This window comes from Amia ocellicauda, chromosome 10 (assembly GCF_036373705.1).
Source record: "Amia ocellicauda isolate fAmiCal2 chromosome 10, fAmiCal2.hap1, whole genome shotgun sequence".
Lineage (NCBI taxonomy): Eukaryota > Metazoa > Chordata > Actinopteri > Amiiformes > Amiidae > Amia > Amia ocellicauda.
Window position 1 is genome coordinate 7,156,796 of NC_089859.1, and position 25,383 is coordinate 7,182,178.

Consider the following 25,383-nt stretch of genomic DNA (forward strand, 5'->3'; position numbering starts at 1 on the left):
AATGTTATGTTTTGATACAAGTCCTACAGGGTTGCGGCTGCCCCAGAGATCAGATCCCTTCGTTCTCTGACACGCCTAGTTCTAAATTGCTCTTCTGCACTCCTGAATGTTAAGCTAGATAAGCTAAGCCAAATGTCATAATAGTAAAGCACAGGGATACATCATCAATGACAAACATTGCAAGGGTTTAAATTTTAAAAGCCCTCATCTGAAGATTTCTAATTTTGCAGCAAACTTCAAACACGTCTTAACCTCCTGCCTGCCCAGTTTAGAGTCCTGCGTAAGAACCACCTTCTTTGATCTCACTGAGAATTTTAGTCATTACATTTGGTAAAAATGCAGCACCCTTTGCATTTTTGATTAAGTGCCTGTTGCAAGTCCTCCTCAGACACCATATAATTACCGCCCTAGATCTTGTTGACTGTTATGCTGCTCCTCAAAATGTAGTGTAAGTCTTCTCCAAGACCACAATTCCTTGACTGTCCAGATGTGCTTGTTAAAGCAGCCTTTTTGGCCACGTTCCATTATTTTCTAAAAAAGAAAATGGTGTTTACATAATTCATAAGCCTCTCAGATGAAGTACTCCTCTCTGATTCTCTGAGCATGTAATTTGCCACTGGTCCAGACTAACATAGCTGAAGTCTGTGATGCGTACCTGCTCATTCACTGTGTGTCAGTGAAGGGAGGGTGGAGTGGGAATCCTCGTATAATTAATCAATTCCAGGAATGTACTGCTGAAATAGTATGCAGTGTCCTTGGAGTTATTGCAATACAGTTAAGCTTTTTGTCTCTCTCTCTCTTTGGCTCACCCATCATGATAGCTAGCTTTAAATGTTCTTCTACTGCTCTAAAGTCTTTAAAGTATGGAGATAATGTAATTTTTTTTACCTCCTACCTTAAAACTTATCACACTGTTTATTACAAAAAAATCTACAATAACGGGAATTGCGGGGGGGAGAATAAAGGACACATTTGCTATGGCTGTTCACTCCACCCTCGTAATGTAACATTCCCCCCCACAGAGAGTCTGTTAGATATTGTGCCAAGAACAAATGTAATCATTTTTAGTAGAGGTTAGTGAATAACTGTCACTATTTTTTAAGATACTGTTTTATACTGTTATGGTCCAGCTTTCATTTGCAGTAGGCTATATAGTCCTGTCATTTCTTATCTCGTTTTAGAAACCTCAAGAGGGTGTAGTGAAGTAAAAGTTCCCAGAGTAGTGTTTACGGGGTTTAAAGGACACTTTTGGATATTTTTGAATACTGTGGGGGTTTTTGAAATAAGGGATTTCTTTTAATTTGAATTATACATAAATTGTATTAATTCAGTGAGTGTGAACACCTTTTAGTTTTTGACAGTTATTTAAACATTAAGACAGGCTTGGAAACCAGTGTCATGTCTGTTTGCCACTGTATTCTGCTGTTCACAGTACAGATTCAGAATATTTACAGAGTTAAACTTGTAATAACTGCACATTTGGATGTTTAAGAAAAAAAAAAAGGTAAATCGGTAAGATTGTTTAGTTTAAAGATTTGTTTTCCATTTAGATGCATCAGGATCAATACAGGGTTTCAATCTGGGTCTGGCCTAGCTTTACAGATTGCACTCAGTAAACAAATGTCAGTTAATGTTACGTTTCTGCTGGGATAAGACAGGAGTACTGATGGGGTATAGCGTCAAATGTTGGATTAAGCTATATTTAGGGTTCTGGCTGTTTTAGTTGTTTTAATTTGAAGTAGGCCTTTAGCTGTGTTTACCAACCTTTTGAAGCCTAAGGTGCCTATGCTTATCTTCAAATTCAGTGCAGCTCACCAAACCCACCCATCCAACCTACTTTACACTTTAAAACTGGTCTTCAGTGGAAAAACTAGTCCTGCTCTCAGTGCACTTGGATCATTTCATTTAAGCAATTTTTTTATTTTTATCATAGCAACAAGACTATAATTGTATTACAGAAACTTAAAATGCATTTGTTATTTTACCCGTTTGCTCTGCGTTTTGTGAAACATTGCTGGGATCAGACTGAATTTTATTTTCTTCCCTGCAGTTTGTCACGGCACGGTTTTGGAAGAACTGTTGTAGATAAATCTAGGTTAAATAAAACACTAGATATTTTTTTTCTGTCATCCCCTCCCCCTCCCCCCACCCAAGGTTAATAGTTTCAGATGTGTGCCTTTGTTTTATTACAGTGTGGTACTTCAGCATTCCCACCCACAATATGCCTGAAGTATATATAACAAAAAAACTAGAAAAATTAGATGCACAGCTCTGTGATAGGAATTGAAGTCAAACACTGAGTCATTCTCGTAAGTCAGCGATCAGATTTTTTTTCTTTTGAAAGACAAATCAAGTTAGCTATTGTGAGTGTTTTATGCGTGTCTTTTTCTAGGAGGCTGTAGCTTTCTTGCCTGAATCAAATCTTGATGGCTGGGAAAACCCATTAGAAAAATGTTACTGCTGTCTTACATGGCCTTTATCCTGACAGAACCAATTTACTGTTCTTCATGATAACTTCAATAAATTGAAATCTCAAGTCATGCCAAATAACCGATGACGGTTGAGGTTGTAGTCTTCAGTTGCTGAACCCCGGATTAGTCTTGTAAAGCCTTGACTATGTAATGACACGTTATTATTTTGTACTTTATACCAAAGGAAATTGGCAATAGAAAAGTCAACAATGTTCCCTGTATTCAATAGTCATAGTCTGTACAGCTTAGGAATTCATTATTTCACAATTACATTTTGCTCCTCATGGTGTTCTAATCTAAGCTGATCCTTGACATATGTGTTAACTCAGAGCTGGGTAAATATACAGCTACAACATGATTCAAGAAATTAGTTCACGTCAATGCCTGCCATTGACGTTTTTACCTGCATTATAACAATTGCTCATCTGGTTGCATTGAAACATGTCTTAGACTTTTCTTGGAACAAATTCCTGAGGGTGATAGAATCTAGGACATGCACTTCTGTTGGAGTTGGGACTGATTTGGTTAAAGATTCCATATTCAAAACCATAGTCCCTTGTTTAATTGTGTGTTGCTTGGGCATAATTTATTTATTTTTATTACAAGCATTCTTTTTCTAGATTCAATAACTTTAGGTTACGGTGACCTACTTTCTCAAAAGCAGTCACTGAAAAGTAATAAAATGAACCATGCGTCACAGTGGAAGACAGAAATGGAGGGAGATTTTCTTGTTGGGTTTCTGAGTTTTTTTTTTTTTTATCTCTAAAGTACACTTGGCTAACAATAAGTGATAAGATTTGAGGTGGGGGCTTGAGTTACCAACATTTATTCTTTGCAGTATGGCATCTTGAGTATTCTTCTGTAGGTATTGTTGCATTAAAAAAAAAAAAAAAAAATCCTGCAGATCGGAATTATGCAACTGTTAGATAATTCCACATTTGACAATCTGCCATCAACAGCATATATTTTCTTCTATTTAACTTGTTTTTACTTTAGTATAACATTTGCAGAACCCAAGAATATCAATTAAGTGGTAAACCTTTTGATAATGGTCCAAAGTTGCAATCTATTCAAGGTCCACAGTGATTTACCTTCAGTAAAGCCAATAAGCAAACTACACAGCACATGGGAAAGGCTCAATATACAGTAGAAGGGTGCCATGTGCAGCCGGTGCTAATCACGAGCTTCCCAAGCCCCCGCAGCTCCAGGAATGCCATTCCAGATGGCCACACAGACCCATCTCCACTGGGATGAGAGCCGCAGTGCACAAATTGGCATCTTTTGATCCCCTTTTTGGGAGCTGATACCGATACAGGATCGGGAGATACCTCTGGTGCCAAGACTTGGTTTAAGCACAGCGTCTCGCATGCTTTTTGTCAAAGTGGCAAAGCCCATGTGGCGCGCTCCGTTTCCTTGGGTGGCAGCTGGCTAATGTCCCTCTGTTTTCCATCTGGGTTTTTACATGTCTCTGCCTAAGAATTCTGCGACTAGAGAAGGAACAACATTTCGGCACGTGAAGAGCAGTCTGCAATACCAACCCTGCCTTTTGAATCGCATTAATATATTGAGGCCCGTGGAAAAATGAGGTCCAAGTCATGTTTAGACCTTATTGTCTAACCAGTGTTGTTAAAGCCTCCTCTTCCTTGAGCTTGCTTATCCACATTTCAAACTAGTCATAATAAGCACTGTGGTTTCCTTTAATAGAAATCTGACTTTAAGAATGTGATTTGGAGAGCCAGCTATGCATCAAAAGTGGAAGAGGGTCACTTTGGTCACTAAAGTAATCCAGAGCTTCTCCTCCACTGTACTGATGTGTAGCAGGTAGGGAGTGTGTGATGAGGAACACTGATGCCTTTCAGTAAAGATGACTGCTCACTCCCAGCTGGGCTCTGCTTTTACCCATTTATGCAGCTGGGGTTTAGAGATGATGAAGTGAGGCGATCACACTCTGAGTCAAGGGCTTGGCTGGGCCATGTGTTTCTGATTCACACGACTGAGAAGCAGCAATTGGCACTGAATCGGGGGATAGTGTGGCATTCAGCCCCGGTGGCTTCTCTCCAGAGTAGACAGTTGGTTATTTCCAGATGCACTTTTCCACGGTTTTCCCTGTTTTTTTTTTTTGTTCTTTAAGCTTTACATTTTCCTCCTTTCTTATAGCTCTCCTTTCTCCTAAAAATAATTGTTCCTCTACGATTCAGCACTTGCATTCTTTGTCTCGCCAGGCTTATATTTTATTAACGACTGTACTTTCAATGAAATCCAAATGTAACCTGTGTGTTTTGTGTAACTATTTTTGCTCTCCTTGGTTACTAGGCTTTGGTCTCGTGCTTATTAAGGGTAAAGCAGTAATGCTGTGCTGCAGTGAAGTGTTAACTGTTATTGCCTTTGTCCCTAGCTTGTTTTCGAATAGATTTATGGGCAGCCTTATAATGGTTCTCAAACTCTGGCTCCTTTTGCCAGCGGTCCCCTATTCAAGATTAAAAGCTATTAATCTTAGAATAGGGCATTGTGGATCGGTGTCTTTTCACCTCATGGACCGAGGTTTGACTTTAATTTAGGTTGGAAATAATTTTAATGTATGCGATGATGGTCAAATGAAATGCTTTTTACTGATTTTAAGCTCAATTATTTTCTCCCCACTCCCTAAAACCTCAGTCCATTAGCTTATGCTATGTGATCTCTAGAGCTGTAAATCCCATAAACTGTTTCAGACATGAACATGAATGTAGGGCACACATCCAGCCTGGGGTTGTCCCTTGATTGAGGAAAGGAGACCGAAGTGAGAGGAATGGACTCAACGTCTTTTCATGTTGCACCCCACCTCACCGAAACGGTTGCATGATAAGTAGAGAGAATGAAGTACCTCTCCTATCTCTCCAGCTCAGTGTTTCCTGCTTTTTCAGTTACACCCTCTCTGTCCCTTCCAAAATATCTGAAGTAGAAAAACCACATGTTCAAATGGCAGTGAAATATATTTTTCCCAGCAGCTTGTATGCCTCCATCTTAGCAGGGCTATTAACAAGTAGAGGTGTCTTGAATCGTATATGCCTTCCTCTCTTGCCAACATTAAGTAGAAGTGACAGTATTTTATGTCTTGATTACAGAGAGGATATTACACCATAACTCCTCTCTTAGCCACTGGGTTAGAGTTCTACTTCCCATGTGATTAGTGTTGTTGAATTGAGTTTATTTAATAAATCAATGGAGAATCAAACGTTTTTTTATAACATACAATTTACTGTAGTCGAAATAATATTGTGGGGGTGGGGGGCATTCTGTCCAAAGGTACTCTTGCTAAACAAAAACTAATACACAAAAGAGAGGTAATTAGCATGCTGTTTCAAATGCAATCAGGGAGTAGAGAGCACTGAACATTGTGCCGTCATGTTTGGAGAACTGCGTACATGCAAAGTGGCTGAACACAAAAGTCCAAATATCTACAGGGCACATAATGACCAGTATGAGGTCACCACATGGGCTTTGGTTTGCAGGGAAAAAAGGGTTCATGTGTTGGATTTGGGCACAACAGAAGCCCTTTTCACGTTTGTTGTCCCACAAGTGAATGGGACAATAGTAAGATTAACTGAGATTGCTTGTTTAAGCTATGGCATCATTCTCCATTATGTGGGAAGTTATCCTATAGAAGTGCTGCGGATATACAATATTTAAATCAATGAAAGGGTGTAAGTGTGCCAAATGGCGTCGCTGTGTAATCTACTGCAGTTCTGCAGGATTAGGAGTAATTTCTCTAGCATGAAACCAAGGTGACTTTTATGCATCATGTGGCATATAACCATGATATGGGAAATAACTGGGAAGATTGTTCAGGTCTAGTTTTGTACACTAGTGTCTATTGTTCTGAATTGTGCAATGTTTTCATATTTGGCTGTTTCATATGAAAGCAGGGATATCAAGTCACAACTACTTCTAATAGTATCCCAGTGCAGTAAGAGAGCACTGAAAATGAATGGGATGTTGGTGTCTAGGACTGAGCTCTCACACTTTTTCTTTTCCAGATGGACTTCTTAAATTCATTATTTAGTTTTCTTGGAATTATTATTCCTAAAGTTCTGCATATGCTCCATTTATTATTATCTGTATTATTATTTCTGTAGAATATTAATCACACAAGTGCAGATTAATATTGAGCGACTTTCTGCAGATTTTATAACCAAATAATTGCTACCTGCACTACTATGCTACTGTGTCCCTGCTCATGATTATAAGATTCATAAGCTACACAAACCTGTAGTCTATTCTGATCTCATTCTGTTCTTTGATGTTATACAATCGCCGTTCAAATGCGCATCATCTCGTCAGAAATTAAGCAAATCGGAATGACTCGCCTCATTCTTAATACCCATTTTACCAAAACTATGTCCCTTCACGGTGTGATGTTTGATAAATGTCACAAAGCAAATTGAGTCCCTTGGGAACAATGCAGTGTATGTTCCCTACCTCATCTGGGTCTGAACAGTCTTTAATCTTTTGAGGCAGCCTTCAAGTATAAATAATCAATTTTATGGGCTACGGTCTCATCAGGACAGCAGCTCTGTTTACACTCAAAAATAAGTTTATTGGAATGCTCTAACAAGTAGGCCTATAGTACAGAGAGGAGAGAAATCTGACATTTTTCATGATATTTTGGTTCAGTTTACAAGAAAATGTTAAACTAATTTTCTACAAGATGTGATTTTATGTGGCAGATTGAATACTTTTTAAAGTTAGGGTCTGAAAGTTCCACCAGTTACCGGTATCATTTAACATCATAGACATTTGTCTAGACAGAAAAAAAAATAATTACATTCAAAGATCTTTTTAAAAATATCTATGAATGCTTTTACATTTTTGGAATACAACACTTCCGAGTAATGACTGGGTTGGACATACACAAGTCCAATTACTGTTAAACCCAAGGTACATTTTGTACATTTGTACAAGTTGGAGAGTCATGACTCATTTGTCCCAAATGACATGAATCCGAATAGAAACCATCTCAACCCATATGAGCACACAATCCTGCTCTACTGTTAGTGAAGTCTTAGAGCAGCCATACTTTCTCTTACATACATTTTGATGGAACTACAAAGGTCAAGAAGCTACTGTAACCCTGGATATACTCAAGTGTATAGAAACAGCCTCTTCAACCATCTTCAGTGCTCCAGTGACAGGCATGATTGACAGCTTCTATTCATTTAAACGTCTTATATATCCAGTTCTTTTGTAGTATGTTTTCCTGCTCCTTTTCTCCCGACTATATATTACTTATTGATACTCTACATAGACACTCCACTTCCATGTTTTCTGTTTAATGTCTTTCTACTAAGTACCTTTTAATACATTGATCAAGCCTTTGAGCCATCTGTTTCCTATTTAGCTAATTTAACAGGGATGCACTGTGTTTTAGACTGATTGGACATCATTTTGTTGCATAGTTGAACTGATTAAACTGAAATAAAATTAATGGAGAGCAATTTTGGCAAGCGTTAAAAGTTGAGTTTTTAGAGTTTGCCTGCAGCATTCATTGTAGATTTTTGAACAGGTGTCCTACATTTATTTATTAGTCCTTTAACATCTAGCTTTCTTGTATTATGCCTAAGTCGTAATACATTTTATGGTCCAGTCTAATGTGATTTATGTATGTTCACCTGCATTATACAAATGAATGCAAAATATTAACACTGTATCCCAGGCATGAATCATTTTATCAGCTCAAATATGTAATTAGAGTCACCTTGCCTTCTGTGATTTCTTAGTTTAATCCTCTGATTTATTAATTAAATTTTGCAGTCCAGTTTGAAATCGTGGCTTTATAGTAACCCACTCGCAAGGTTCAGAATTGTCCAATGCTGTCAAAGCTTGTCCAGATGAAGTCACTCATCTCTTGAGCCCGAGAGGTGTACTCAGTGTTTAGACATTATGACTTGACCTGGCAACAACTACTGCTGTACACATTGTATCGTGACAAGAGTTGACCTTCAGCATTTATTTTCCAGTCTTGAATTCAAGATGATTATCCTGCAAACAGTGGCAGTGTGTGCTCTATAAACCATCAGCCCTTCCTGGAAATCTTATACTAAATGACAGATTCTCTTCAGTATGTTGTGGAATGGATTGCTTTTGAGTTTTGAGCAGGGAGATACTTAACAAGGGCTCTCAGTTGAAGTGAACTATAAAGATTTGACTAACAAACTGGTGGTGTGGATCTTTCGGGGGTTAAACATAATTCAAAGAGCCTTGTTAGAATCATTCTGAATATTTAATCTGTCATGTTTCTTGGGGTTTTTTTGAGGTGGGGTGGGGTAATGATGGCAATGTTTAAATTTAGTTGTAAAATGTCTTATTTTACCGGTGATTTGCATAATGAGTTTTCAGTTCTCAATAAGATTACTTTTTTTTTTTAGCTGTCTAAAAAGAGACATTATCGCACCATTAATAGATTCACTTACAATTTTACTTGGTGGAAAATACTTTAAAGAGAGGCACAAATGTCAGAACGCTAATTGTAAAAGGCATCGTTAATGAACCGATGCTTAAATAACTTTTCACTCTTACATTGCATCATGCAGGAGTCTATCAGTATTTCTAATTTTTCTTTCCCAACTTCCATTTAAAAAAATGTTGATTTCCAGTGTAGTTTTTATAAAACCTTTTACATCGGCGGAGAGAGGGAGTTAAGGCCTTGAGTTAAATTGGCACCATGAACGCTATGAAATATTTACGTCAGTGAGCACAGTACAGTTCTCTTAGGCAGCACTTAGTTATATTTTTAAGTTGTTTTGTTTTTGAAATTCTCACACACTCCTACCTGGCAGAAAAACTGCTCTACCCCTCCAAATTGCACTACTATCATTTGAAAACTTTACACAAATGCCTGGATTTTGATAGTTGTGCTCTGAATTTATAAAGTAGTCTCTCGTCAGTAACCAAAACAAAATGACGGCTGCAGGAGTTTTAGTAACATGGCTTCAGGCTTCTTCCATTCAAGCCTTTTGTACTTCCTTTGCATTCATGTGACTATTTAAAGAATGGGAATTAATTCTGTTTTATATCCAGAATATGTAAATGAAATGTTAAGCTGTGGTCAGAAGACTTGAACTATTTCATATTCTGTGTATGATGGTTTAAATTTACTTTTAGAATTTGCTTACTTTGACGAATATCCTTTCTCTTTTGGAATGGGAACCAATTTGTAGTGGAAACAGTTTGGCATGCCATGGTATAGGCGTGTATTTATGAGAATCACTCCTCTGCGTATAGGGTTAAAAGTGAAATTCTTCAAGGTATTTAGGATTTCATCTTATAGACCAAGGCTAAAGGCAGTAAATACCGCCTATAGAAAAGCATTTAAGATTCCAGTGCCCAATGCCGCAAACAGATTTACCCTGGGAAAATGTTGGTATCTTATGGAAAATGCCTCCACCCCGTTTGAGAATTCATATAGTTCAAATCAATGCTAATAACTTAAGTTCATTTGCTATTTCGAAATCAATTTTTCAGATCTAGAACGCATGGCCCAGGCCCAGATTGTATTGAAACTTTAACCCATGTGCTGACCGCAACTCACACATCCACTAATTGATTGCAGGGGTCTACTAGGTAAAATGCAAAAGCCTCTGGCAAAACAAATAGCCTCTGCCAAAGGTTTGTCATTTGCGATAGGCTTGTGGGTCGAAGTGATTGAAGCCAGGCCCTTGTGGTTTTGGTTGCATACTTTATTATTGATTCCCCTTTTTACTTATTTCCTACCTCTGCCACTTGTTGTGCCTCAGTGCCTCGCCTAATCTTGTCTGTCTTCTCTTGCAGCCCGCTGTTCGTCACTTGGAAGATTGGAAGAGACAAGCGGTTGAGGGGTTGTATAGGTACTTTTTCTGCCATGAACCTGCATTCAGGACTCAGGGAGTACACTCTTACCAGGTATGCTAATTTGTTCATCATTCATATACTGCACCTCAGATTTGTATGAGTTTTTTTTAGTATGTATATATTTTTTCCACTAATCACATATAGGATTTTGTTCATTTAAGCAGAACCTTTAGTTTGTGGGCAACAGTTGTCTCAAAGATGACATGTTCTGTTTGCTGGATAATACTTTAGTACTGTTAATGTATGCCAGCGTTAATGAAAGATCCTTCCCCCCCCCCCCCCCCCCCCCTGTAAATCTTTTTCTACACGAAAATGGTTTCATATTGTTTTCAAACATACTAGGCATAAATAAGGCCATGGAGAATTGCATCATTACAAGGTTGTTTGTGTGTCACTGTAAATACTCATCACACTGTCATGTTTAATAGTGATGTGAGCAACAGAGACCAATTTTACAGTCCTGATTTTTTCTTTATGTAATGAAATTGTTCAGTTCTTTGTGTGCCCCATAGCAAAACATCTCTTCAATTGTAGGTTTCTATGGACAGCTGTTCTGTGGCTGTTATTTCCCCCCGCCTCTCTCCAATATGCATAAAATTATATTATTTTTAGGCTAGACCATTGTTGCCAAGGCATTAGAGAGAGCAGTTCTGGATTTGAGGAAACAGGGCAAGATTGGTTCATGTTAAGGATGAGTTAGAAGCAGTTATTTGTAATCGATCATTAACAGAGATTAGGGCCAGAAATAAAGATCTCTCTTTGCCGTGTACCGTGTCTGTCTGACAGCTGGGAGATGTAATTGTGGATCTGCTTGTCACATCTACCTGTCCTACAGAAAGAATACCAACTGACCATGTCCCAACACTGCAGAGCTCCTCAGCATGTGACCGCTCTCAGTATGTAACACAGGGTGAGAACCCAAGAGTGGGGATGCTTCCTGTGCAGGCTGGGCTAATATACCTGCAATGGTGCAGATTTTAAAGAATGGTGTCATGCTGTAATGTTATCTTTGTCTGTCCTGTACCCATTTATTATTTACAGATAATACATTCTTAATATTTCGATGCATTTCTTAATCTGAATCTTATTTATTAATTGTTAGAGCAATCTGAACAGAATAATAAATTAATACAATAACTAAATAAGTCTGATTCCAAGAGAGACTCTTGAGAGATTCCACACAGCACATTCGTTAGATGTCGAGCAGCGCTTCAGTATAACTGGTAATTAAAGCAAAGGAAAAATAAATGGGAGGGAGTCTGTTTTCAGCACCTCTTTTCTGTGAGGTAACAAATCTAAATCTTTAGGGGGTTTATTTAAAAAAAAACAAAAAACTTTTAAACATTCCCATTTCTTATTCAGTTTTGAAGTAAGTGCCATACTGACTATCCAGTTGAGTTAAACAGATTTTCTATTGACAATGTGTAGGTTTCCCGTGTTCCTGCACACATACCTCAAAACAACTGATGTAGTTATTTGTATGTATGATAACACCCAAAGTTAGTTTAAATACTTGTATAACACCTTGTAAGAACTGAACATGAACCTGTTTTACTAGTATTTGTTTTCAAGTTTCAGATCTGGATAGTGGTTAGTGTGCTATAAAACCCACTGCGGCGTGTTTGACTGTTTAGTTTCAGTGTCTGCATGTTTAAGGTAGCTTGTTAAAAATCATTGTTCCCCGTTCCAATTTGTTTCAGATGTACTGAAGGTGTCAGCCAATATATAATCCCTTCACTATAAGTCCCAGGTATCTGATATAATAATGTGAATCTTAATAAAATTCTAGGACAAAATCCATGCGGAAACTTCACATGCGTCATGTTAATGGAAGGTGACCCTGATTCTGCACAAAGACATTTTTTGTTTTTAAATAGTATTCTGAAACTTTACTGCCTTTGGTTCCTTGACCTTTACATATAAGATAAATAAAAGGACATAAAATACCTTAACAGGGTTTGTTGTGTGATCAAACATTAAATGTAAAATAAATAAATAATAACCTAAATAAGTGAAAAAAACAAACGCTAACTTTTAGTAATTACCATTGTGTGTTACTTTAACTCAATAAAATGTTCCTTTACATGGTCATTTGGGGTCATCTAAGGAATTAACTTCAGCTCCCTCTATTGAGACTGTGAATCAAACATGCAGAGGGAGACATCAAGCCAGGTGGACAGGAAAAAATAGTGTTTGCCTGCTAAACGGCCCACATGAACTGTTACACACAAGCACACAGGACAGGGTTTTCACTGGCTGCAAGAGCTGGCTTTCATTCGCATCTGATTGGCTGTCACTGTTGCTAGGATAGTTCAGTACCAAGGCTTCAGGGTAGGTCATGTATGTAAATGGTCAGAAGATCGTATTTTCCCTTTTGTTTTGTCAAAGTGATGTTAGGACGAGCTGTTTTGTTCTTTGACTTGGAGATCACAGCTGTCTTTGATGCTTTACTAGCTTCTAACAAAAACACCCCTTAATTCACTTGGCTCATTGAAATGACATACTAGGGAGATAGAAAGAAGATTTAAAAAGATTCTCTGTACGTTTGGCCAGATTGCACAGATTCATTTGATCAGTTTTAAGTTTGTCAGGCTTAATCTTTTATTATACTTTTACAAAGTTGTAAATGCATTGCCTAGATAAGCAGAAGTAAAATGGAGGAATGAAATTGTACATACTCCAAGATTATTTTATGAGGAATGGAGTTTTTTTTGTGCCCCCCCCCCTCCCCCGATTATTTTCATACTCCTTACATTCGTGACATTCCAGAGAATTTTTATCTTGCAAAAAATATTCTGTGCTTTTACTCCAGTGTGCGTGCTATGGAGCAGGTGACATAGGGCTACTGACACGGGGTTTTGAGAGAGAGGGGAGAAGGCTCTTAAATGGAGCCTACAGATGTTTTTCAAAGGCTATTTATTTTTAAAGCTCATTATAGTCATGAGCATGGAGATGATTCGGTGAGGAGGAATTTCTCATCTCAATCCCTGGGGCTATACTGTTGGATAAGTGCCTGTATTTTCATAAAGAAAATATTTGTCTTTTGAAGCAGATAAGGGATATAAAGGGCCTCTGAGGTTCAAGCCACTATATATATATATATATATATATATATATATATATATATATGACAGTCAACTGACTTGTCACGTAACCCAAGATATACCAAAAGTAATTCAGTAACGAGCAAGAAAATTATATTGTTTGGTCCAGTACATAGTTTAAAAACAACAAAGCCATTAATTCAATTTGATGGTCAGAAATTATTAATTCACAGGACTGATGAATAACTGGCTTCTTTCATATTCAAACCATTTGATTGGGAGCCTGTTTCCGGTTAAATAAATGCAAAAGAGAGGCAATGGGCTATGTTCTGCTTATTTCCAGAAGTTAATAGAAAATGTAAACTTATTACATTTACATTTACACACACCCTTCTCTTCTCTTAGGGTTCACAGTGTTACTAATTGCTTAAAAGTTTATAAGCCCCGATACTGAATATTTTGGATCCTAAGGCATGTTGGAAGTTCATCAGGCTGCAGGGCTGTGGCAGATAATTAATATGAAGTACAGAGAAGTAACTTCAAAAATCAAGTCACGGGAAAAAAAAAACATGGCATGGTGTAATGGCTGGAAGCATCTGTGATAAGCTTTGGTATTATGCTTGTTGAATATTTTGTGCAAAGAACTTTGCCACATTCTTAAAATATCCCTTTTATGTGAGCATTTGAGTGAAGCTCCCCAAATATCAGTTTTTTTTTCATCCCTGCTTCTGAAGTTCAAGCCTAAGGGGTAAAAACCAAACTGAAGAGAGAAAACAAATAAAGCATTGGGGTTTCAAGTGAGAAATCGTCCCCAAGAGCTTCATAAATGCGTACTTTGCTCTAGGTTGCAGGAACGGTTTTGTTTGCTGCACTTTTCCATCTAATTGGTGTCAGACATTCAGTGCTACTCGCAACATTTTGTCATTGTGGTGTACACTGTTTAATAGCTGAAACTGACGGGGATCCATTCAAGCTTTAATCAGCTTAATTGCTGATAGAGGAGCAGTAGACAATCCAATTAAAGGTCGCATTATCACCTTTGCAATGACTGGATTAAGCCTGTGTGTGACATGTTACATACTCCTGTTGCATTGTGGTCCATATTTTTTGTTTGTTTGGACAGGCTGATGGCTCAATACATGGGTCAGTCTGTTTTGGGGGGTGTGGTGGTGGGCTAATCAAAAGTGACAGTGTATGTTTGACAGCCTGGAACTAGTGGTTAGAATCAAGAGGCTATTTATTTCTCAAATATCTGAGAACTACAATACCATTCAAATGTCTTTTTTAGGTGGTTACCTGTGGTTTTTCTGTTTATGATATCAACTTGAGGGGCTGGGCATAGAGTAGATTTATAGATTACCTACTACTTCATTTATTTGAAATGTATTTTTCAGAGGCATGTGGTGCATTGCAGACTGGTTAGTGCCAGGTTAAAAGAGGGAGATCTTATCACTCGTACAGGGTACAATGAGAGAGGACTCGGAGGCACAGTAGGAGCAAGTGCCTTCATATTAAGTCTAGAAAAAAATCTATTACTGTCACATAAAGGAGGTTTATACTCTGCTGGACAAAAGAAAATTGTCAAATTGAGCAGCATTCAACCCATTTGTATTGTAGTTTTGCAAATTACCCGATGTATGAGCTTTTTAGTCTATAGTTTCACATGAATAATAAATAAAATGTGTTTTGTCCTTCTGGAAACATATGCTTGTTAGCATTCAATACCATATGATGTGCACTCAGTACTGCTTGCCTCGGAACTCAGACGATCAATTGATCAATCCAACTATCCACAAGACTAATTAACTTAGTGGGATGTCTTTTCATGACTTGATACTTCCCTGCGATGCCAGAGCTACCGAAGGGAGACTGGAAGATTGGCTTTATACTCCATATACTCCAAAAATGGACAACCTGGGAGTTGCCTAATGTTACACGATGCATTGCTGTTCTCATGCTTCCCTAAATCTGTAGTAGTAATATCCCACAAGAGAAGCGTCCTGATCTCAATAATTTGTGGTTTTAGGTTGCAGATTTGAATGGTTTTCTGTAGATTTTTTTGTATTTCTTCCAGTCTGCGACTCCTACGCCAGTAACAGAGTGGAAATACAAGCACCAGACAGACAACATTTTAAACGAGTTGTGCTCCTGCTGTTCAAGCTTGTATCGGATTCTCTTTTTATGCTTCGCGCTTTCAAATCTTTCAGGCTGCAGCTTTTCTCTTTAAAGCTGTGCATGCCATTTAACTGGAGAAGTGGTTTTATTATGTTGGTATTTATTACTATTGATTCCAAACGCTAGAGTGGCATCTGAAGATGATTGAGTCGGTGATTACAGCTCTAATTGTTTTCATAGCTCTCAACATTCCTAGATTTTATGTTTTTATTTTTTAACAATGGTTTTAAGTGGAATATGGAGAATACTTAGTGTCAAAGCCTGCAATATCAACAACAAACCTTTCCTAGGATAATCTAATTAACTAAATATTGCATTTTGTTGGATTATTGCTACCATCGTAAAAGCTTTATATTCCCAAATTATAATTTATAGTACAAGCACTTCTAAAAATGTAAAAGGCTTAAAAGTAAAAGAACATGTATAACATGTGTAATAGTAATAGTATACAATGGCCTTTCATTGCACTCGTACAAGAAATCCATAGATGTGTACAAGGACATCCTTAAGATCCTTGGATGTTTTCTCATTTGGAGTTCCCTTTCCATGCCCTTCTGTTACCTTGTCCTTTTTTGAGGTTGCTGTAACCTTGTGACTGAATTGATATGGAGCCACTCGGTGAAATCTCTTTTGAAGGAATTATGAGATTGTTAACAGACTTCTCGGCAACCATTCCCCATACTTTTCTCCTGTTCGACCTTGTGTCATTAGACCCAGGCTGTCTGAGCATTAACTGTATGAAAAAAGAAACGCACTGGCTCAGTGTTTTAGTTAGGCTAGTTACCAGGCCAGTTGTTTACCAAGATTTGACTTTTCCAATTTCCAAAGTGCCGAGTCTAGGATCTTTGTTACATTCTACTAATGCTTACCTTAAAGGACCACCTGGATCAGACTGTCATACAGAACAACATTCTGCAACACAGAGTTATACAGAGATCATTGTACTTGTGCATTTACACTAGTAAATTGTTGGGGGGATGGCAGTTAGGCTTATACGATCAGTGATGGGTATTTGTTACACATCCTGAGGATACTGGATAAGGAACTGAACTCCAATAGCTAAACCAGAATGACCACAATGTCAAACTGATAATGAAAAGGTTTGTGTGTATCTCTGTAGATGTTTTTTTGTTTTGTTTTTTTTATATTGTATATGTATGCATATTTATAAATTTGCCTATATCTGTCCACTGCTGGGTGAAGGCCTCCCCAAGATGTCTGCACTTACATCAATCTATAGCTTCCATAGTGTGTGTATGAGTATCATTTTAATTTCAAAGTACAATTACCTTTGCAGATATAAAGAAAATAAATGAGTGGGCTTCCATTGATACTTTACTCTTCTATGGATTTTCAGAGAAGAAATATCAAGCAGATGCAGATGAATATGCAACTCAGCAGCTGGTAAAGATGCACCACTGTAAAAGGCAGTTTTTAGTGGTCTGAACTCGTAGCCAGTGAATCTCATCGAAGTCCAATGAACCATTGAAATTGGTGCTGCAAACAAAAATTGAAATTTAACATTGGTCATTTACTATAGCATGTATGTTAAAATCATGAGGGGCTTCTTGGCTTATCTCAGCCCCTATTGCAGTCTGAACCTTTTATCCTTGATGGGTAAGATCAAGGTCATGTGGTGTAGCCAGGTGTTGCCAGTGGCATTTCAGAGATTGCTAAACAGTCAATGATTAGTTGGGTACGGTTTCTGATTTATTTTCAAGGGATGACTGCCTTTCAAACTAGTGATGTTTAAAATGGATGCGTTCCTCACATTTAATGCTATGCAAGTGTATGGTAGGTTAGACATTAAAATGTTTTTTTTTTTTTTATATATCCATGAGGACAATGTGACAATTGTGCTTCAAGGATTTGCATGATTCACATTATTTTGTTGGATGTAACAGGAGATCGAAGTTCCTTTTGATAGCAATACACTTGTATTTAAAATGCACCAATTTGGAATGTATGCTGTGAAAATAAATTTCGATGTGGGTTTTGAAATCCAAAGGCCTTCATTGTCCTGGCGATAATAAAACGGTTTAGGGGAAAACTAGAAGCTGCAGGACCTGAAGGCTCTTTACTGTGAATTTAGTCTAAGCGACTGATGAATCGGTCTGGTTTCCTGACTAGGCATTTAAATATGTCTGTTTTATGTAAGTAAAGACAAATTGAAAATGCAGGGTTGTCTCAGTCTGAAGTGTACAGTGCAGTAAGGGTTGACTAATTCAGTACCAACTTCATATAATAGTCTAGCGGAGTATAATGCTCTTTGCTGCTTATAAAACAGCAGGTTGAGATTATCAATATCATGCTGTCTGTAAGTAATTAACTTCTACATTGATGTTTTTTTTCCTCCCCCAGTAGTGTAGGAAAATGCTTCATCTGTTATCATGCATGTCAAATCCAATCGATCTATTATACAGCGCTTCATGTTTTCTTCAAGGCTATGGGTTTCATTTCACTCCTAGTTTAAGTATTAATGTCAGCGTTCTACTGAAACATCCTTTTCTCTTTATTCAAATAGTAATTGAATGTCACACCCCAGCAACCAGTCTGTTTTTTTTTCTAACGATTAATATAATTATTAAAGGCTGCCTTTTTTCCCCCTGCATACGTGCTATGATTTTACATTTTGTACCTTTTGAATTGCAAGCCGTAATAGTTTTTCACCCGTTTATCACTCCTTCATGCATTTTAGTGGAACAGATTGCTCTGAGCATATGGTGGAACTGTATTTTTACGCAATTACAAAAAAAAAGACGAACGCGAGATAAATATTCTGAATATTCCTTCCATATGAAAATATTCATCGTCCCACCTACAAAATGACACACAATCCCCTCTGTTTTTCTTCAAATTGTTTTCCCTCCATGTTGTTCTTTTCCTGTGCAGTAGCTTTATTATAAATTCTCGCCACTGATGAACTTGACGGTTGCGATGCGATGTCAGGTATAGACTCCAGTCTTTCAGTCTGCTTATTCATCTGTCCTCTATTATCCTGCTCGGGGAGAGGGAGATTAACCTAAACCCACATTTCCCACCTTCAAACCTGTGGGCCCACTGCCGTTCCCAGAAGGAATAGGTTTACCTTCCCTAATTTCCATGGAAAAGGTTATGGTGTGAACATGAAGTGCTAGTTAAAGGGAGATGCTTATTTTAGATAAGGGAGGAGACTTGCCACTGAGAATTGGACAGTTGCCTGTACGCTTGGCATTACTTGCACCTGCGTTTTCTCAGCTCTTACTGTGCCAGCAGGGGGTACTGTATTTGAGCCCCTACTGTTGCCTTCTGCATATGCTCGCCATTATTTTCCATCATCGTCAGGAAATCGAACTGGAGTCCAAATCAAAATGTGCTCGACTTGAATAGAGGTCACAATTTTTTTTTTTTAGTTTTGTTTAAATCCTTATATATTAACACCATTTATTCGATCTTTTCTTCTCCTGGTTAACACTGGAGACGTATTGTTCTGGCTGCACAGAATCGTGTAGGTGTGAGTGTTTCAGTGTAGTCTCTGATAATCTATGGAGTCCGGATTGGTACAAAGGCGGAGGTTGCATCAAATGTTATTTTGCTTCCTTTTATATCTAATCTGAACTTCTGGCTAATTATTAAAAGCCAAAGGGGGGAAGAAAAGGCCATTAAAGGCCATAAAGCTGTGTGTGCTGTAATTGCCTTTTTTGTTTTTCAACTGACATGACAGTGTATTAGCTTGTGCCATATCAAAAGGAATAAGGAGAGGTAATCTTGAATAGAATTTAATCCCACTGAGCAATGTGAGTCATTAACTTGCATGTTTAATGTAAAACTGAGATATAGTGAAAGCTTGGATTTGATTTAATTAGTCTTTAAAATGCCCTCTTCAAGTTAACGATTTTAATTTAAATATTTGACATGGTGTTCAAGAAGTTTACCCCACATTCTGCTGGCAGATTGATTTAAAATCATACCTGCTTTCCTTCACCCAGAGTGTGTAGGGTCTTAATATGTAAGGTCTTATATGTGTGTAATATGATTGCAATATAATCTCTGGATAGAATGAGTGCTAACGGCATCAATACGAACTTCTAAAAAAAAACTAGCTGACATTAATGGCATATAATAGTAGCACACAGAATCATAAGCTTTGTTACCGATAATGGGATAAAATTCTTCAACAATTTACCCAACTCTGAAATGTAGATATTGCTGCACAATGAATCTGTACATATTTATCACAGATGTATTCAAAATCCAGGTCTCCTCTGCCATCTGTATTCACACTATCAGACTTCCTTAACTATCGATGAAGATGTATTTAATATTGCTCCCAAGATTGATCTATCAAGCATATATTCCCACAGTCTATTTCACAGAAGGGATCCTCTGAAGAGCATCCAATCAAATGACCTGAATTAATTCTCTATAAACATGAACATTAGGTCCAGAAGCAATTCTGTATATCAAAATATTTAGGATCATTACTTTGTTTTAGCAGAAAGGTGTCTCTGATTTGCACTGCAACCTTCACTTCCCAGGGATTAAGCCTTGTGTTGAAAACCCAGGGTGTGGGAAGCCGGGCACAGATTTTGTGAACACAACCCAATTCATGGGGTGAAAAAAGCATGGTTTGGGGGTCCTTTTCATATCGACTGCTGAAAAAATCCATCTCAGTGTTATGAACTGTTGTGCTGTGGAAAGGATTTGAGTGCAGTCATTTAGCTTACTTGTTGTGTTTACTGGACAGTAGGAAGCCTTTTAGGTTATTGTTTGGCCTCTGTTTTCAGATTGACACGTCAGTCTGATGTATTTAATGTACAGCCTTTCAGAAAGTCAATTTATTTTTGTTTTTTTTGTCTCCCACCCCTTGGGGCAGGGTTTGATTTAATTTGTTACTGCTGACAGTGTGTTCTGTGGATCGCATGGTGGTCTGTTAATAACTAAATGGGCCTGTGTTTTTGCTGCCCTGACAGCAGCCTCATCTGTTAAAACCTAAGCAGCTTGGTCCAGCTCCAGATGTACAGTTGCTGAAACAGCCACAGAAAGCCGGCTTCTGTGTGCAGCTACCTCTTGCCAATGTGCTGCAATTGGACGGGACACTGAGACACCAGTGCGCACCAAAGCACTGCTCACTGGAAGATCATGTCCAATTGAAGAGCAGTTTTCTCATGTCAAGATTGTTGGCCATCAGATTTGGCAGACCATCAAGTGGACTTTGGTCTCCATCAATATCCAGAGATTTCAGAAATGTATATTCCAGTTGAGTTCAGAGTTTTGAAAAGGGAAGATCTGACCTAGTATATGTGGCATGGTTAATTCATATTAACTGTGTGATCTGACACATGCCATTCAGTGTAATTTGTATCCTTCATAACTTTTTAGTTATTTAATGCATTCAGTATCCCATGCTTGCACTGAAAACTGAAATTCTGCTTTTGAATAATACATTCTTATTTGACAGGAATGGGACCAAAATATTAAAGAGGAGTGGAGGATGAAGTGTTTTGCCTAGTGCTTATCTTGAATTTTGAATCTTGAATAAGTAGCATTATTGCACAATTTTAGGCACTGCTGAGACAGCTCTGCTTACATTTGTAAATTGAAAAGACCCTCCCAGACTCCATGGAAACATTCAACCCATTGCTGTTTGCAGATTCATACTCTTCTATGCTCAACTGCAACGTCCAAATAGCCTACTAGCTACCGCACCTTTTAACTGCAGTATTCCCTGTATATTATTTTCATAAAGCTCAGTGAAGCATGTCTTCAATGTATGATTTCAGCTGGTTTCAGTTTGAGTAAAAATAGAAAGCATTTGAATACTTCATCACCAAAATGTGGTTCATTTAATAACCTTTGTTTTTGCATGTAGTTTGACATTCAGTGCAAAAATTGTTTCTGATTTAGGCAAGCAAAATTAAACCCGATTTATTTTGTACGTAAAGCATTCAGTATTATTTTCGGGGACATATAAAAAGTCTTTGTGTGTTTCAATTAAGGACAACACATTTTGAGTTAATTCAAATGCTGGCACTGTGTTGAAATATGGGGGGAAATGTCTACATATTAACCAACACAGATTGTGAAAAGTTTGTACGTTGTGTTGTCCTTAATAAAATGTTAAAAATTTAACTTCAAAATGTCCTTCACATCTAACTTTTTTTTTTTTTTCTTCAAGTGAGCATTTAACCAGATTTATTTTCTCAACGCCCTATGTTTTTCTACCCCCACTGAGTAAGGAATTAGCCTATGGTAATGTGCTAAACTGGATTGTTTAATATATGAATGAAGTCTTTTGAACAAATAAGAAAAAACTTGTGATTTTTAAATACACTTCATTGAAATATTGAACTCAATGTACAAATATGTATTAGTCAATTGTATCCAAATTGTAAAAATAAATGTTTCTGTTACATGTACAGATGCACTTATCTATATAAGATTTATCTGTATAAGAGGATGGAATAAGAAAAATCTTATGCTGCAAGACAACAGCATGGGGAAAAATATATATATGAGAGAAATGGAGTATGTCTCGTGTTATTTCATGAATTATTTTGCACGCTTTGGAAATATGTATGTTTATATGAAAGTATGTTTTTTGTTTTGTTTCCTGCACTTATTAAAATTGTGTTAAGGAGACCCACATGAAGAGAGCATTTTCAGTGTCTGATTGTCAGCAAGATCTGATATTTTTAAGTTGTGGTTAAAAGCAGTTCTATAGTTTAATCATGTTGCTGTTGCTTTGGTATTTGCAGCAGTTTGATATATATATATATATATATATATATATATATATATATATATATATATATATAAATAAGGTCAAACTATAAAGTGTGTTTGTATATATATATATATATATACACACACTTTATAGTTTGACCTTTTGTCTTTTAAATGTTTTTGGAATACCTTGCAAAATTCATATAATTGTTGTTTTTGGAAGCAGTGCTTGTGACTGGCAGTTTGTGTGCATTCAGGTAAAGTGTCCCCCTGCAGAGCAGCAAAGCTTTCAACATGGGTTAATGTTGCATTGGTGCTGTGGAAAGGTCAGGGCTTTGCATAGCAATTAAAATCAGGCCCAAGGCTACACTACACAAGCACACTTAACTAAAATAAGCAAAGAAAAATCAGCCGTACTGTGTCTGGCCTTTATGATTCAGTCTTAGTAGGGAGTTTGAGTTTGTATATACACATATATCTTTTCTCTTTTTATTAAAATGATTGTAAAATACCTGCACTTTGGTAGGCACTAAACCTAATATTGTATCCTTCACAAAAATAACCAAACCCATGGTGTAAACAGTCTCTGTGCTACTAGAAAAACAAGTCCAGGTTGCATCTGTATGCTAAATGTGTTATGCCTGGTGATTGCGTTTCCTGAAGGTTTTCTATTTTTATATGTATTTCAAAGTGGGTGGGGGAAAGGGGGTTGGTGGGCAGGATTAATCAGATCACATGGCTTGGTCTGAGAGCCATGTGTAACTCAGCTGACATGTAGGTCTACTATCGAAATGCCAATATGTATTAGTTTCTGCCATGCATACGTTTAGAAAATGCATTTTGGCCTTGTTCACTTGAGTACATTGCTAAAGGGATTGCAGCTTTATTTCCTTTTTCCTTTATGTATTTTGTGTGTGTTTTTTTTTTGTTCAACAGCTCTTGACTATCCCGGAAGAATGGAATCCACCAGTGCTCTTTAATCCTTGCTTCAAATCACTGGTGGATTATAATAGATCTGGGAGGCATGGGATTTTGACATTAAATACAAAAGCATAAAAATAGCATGCTACGCGTACCTGCTGTTGGTATGTGCCTGAGACGGAAGGGAGGGCAATAGAAGCCATTGGTGGATGCCCCAATTTCAGAGGATGGGATCAGGTGAGATGTGGAGTTAAGCACAGTGCCCAGGGCAGAGAACCACTGTGGGGCGAATAAAACGTGAAATCGGAGCAGGTGATTTGTTGTAGCAAAATTTAAGGATGGTTTGGGACATCCTGCAAACTGTAGTGTTAGAAACACTGACTGCTGGTCCTTGTGCAGCTGCAGTTGTTCATTTCTAAGGTAATGGGATACTTGAATCACAGGGCTTAGGTGCGTTGTCAGTGATTTAAGCTTCACAAGAACACAAATGAGCTATTGTCTGTTATATTGTACTGGCGAGCAAATGGGGATCAATTTCAGTCAAGGCCCTTATTGTGTTTGGTATTTTTCTACAGACTAAATGCTTTAACACGGTTTTTCAGAACTAATAACACTGTAGCGTTTCTGAAGACAGCCGTTTGTCTGCTGCCATTGCAAAACTCAAAACTCAGAGAAGTGATTCATAAATGAATTGCACTAGAGGCCATCGACAATTCAATGAAAGCAGGATGGCAGAAACAATTACGAAAAGAGATTCCTCCATTTGCATACATGCAGCAGCAACATTAATCTTTGTGTGCAGCATCCTACGTCGTGTGACAGAAAGGGTACGATGTGATTTTGTTATTTTGGAAAGTTTAACTTTCAACAATTGAATATTGAGGACAAGGAGTTTTCAGTCCTGTTGCTGTCTGAAGCACAGATTCATCGCAGTGGTTTTGATCTATCCGTGCAGGGAAATACTCAAGCTCTCCAAAAGTAGACATGATGCAGTTTGGCCGAGCTCTTTCTCCACCTATTCAGAAGGAAAGTGTCCATTTGTGTGTTGCAGACATATTTCCTGTCGTGTGTGCTCTGTTTTTTGGTGGGGTCGTCTTTCTTGCACTACGCAGTCCTCTTGTGCAAACTGTGCATCTCTAAAAAGGCTGTTTTGTTTCCCTGTGTTCGCAGTGCCCTTAAAGACAGCCGCTTTCCCCCGATGACGAGGGACGAGTTGCCGCGGCTGTTCTGCTCAGTGTCTCTGCTCACCAACTTCGAAGATGTTGGTGATTATCTAGACTGGGAGGTAAGAGGAGACCAGAAGGCTACGATGAAACATGACTAAACCATTCATTCAAATGGGCACTGCTCAAAAAGGATGTACTTATAAATCTGCTTTTTCCTGTGTCTTTTGTTTAGCTTTTCTTCTTCCCTCCATGTCCTGTTGTGAGCCTTTTCAGTAACTGTCATCAGTTGCTTCAAAAGCCATCCTAAAAAATAGCTTGTGAGAAGATTTGTCAGGGCTGATGCTGCAGAGGAAGTGTGGTGGGGATTTAAATCCGTGCTGCACAGGTGTGACTTCTACACCACTGTGTGCTGGTCATTTGTTTCCTCTCATCAGCAATGACTTCTTTTCACAATATAGTTTGGACTGTTTAGAATGGGAAATTAAGCAGCTGCAGTTAGAGAATCAAACAGCAATTCATGGAGGAGTTTGTAAACGGTACGAAGCAAAATCACAGGAAAATGCAAATGATGAGTTACTCCTTTAAGAAGCTCAGGATGGGGTGTGGTCAAACTCAACTAAAGATTTTTTCATTTGTTTGCTTTAGTTTTGTTTTTTTAACATAGAAACAAAGCGCACTAAATATGGGGGTAAAGGGGCATCCCCAGTTTAGCACAAACATTCATTGAGAGTGCAGCCGGTCTGTGAACAGTAAGCTACAGCTTCCAGCCACAACTGTATTTGGGTATATTTTACACATGATTACATATGTATTAAACCAGTAATTTCCTGTGCAGTTTATTCCTAAACCTTTGGAAATTGCAACTCTACAGGAGATTATCACGTTGATTTTAGTTTGCTGACTGTAATGCAAGAAAAAGAAAATCCCCCTAGCACTCCCCAATTCTACTTTCGTATTTTAAAATGACTTCATCTGCTCTGGTTTGGATGCACTAACATGATCAGAAATGCCACACTTAATCAAATTCTTTCTGGT

The 25,383-nt window shown here is 37.8% G+C and overlaps 1 protein-coding gene across 1 annotated transcript in view; it reads left to right on the top strand.

Annotated features, from left to right (window-relative positions):
* The window catches only part of ammecr1 (AMMECR nuclear protein 1), a 59,417-nt gene that overhangs the window by 18,572 nt on the left and 15,462 nt on the right, over positions 1-25,383 (top strand). Inside the window, exons 2-3 of the mRNA XM_066714814.1 lie at positions 10,278-10,388; positions 24,353-24,467. Of these exons, the coding sequence (XP_066570911.1) occupies positions 10,278-10,388; positions 24,353-24,467 (226 nt within the window). The remainder of the gene's footprint in view (positions 1-10,277; positions 10,389-24,352; positions 24,468-25,383) is intronic.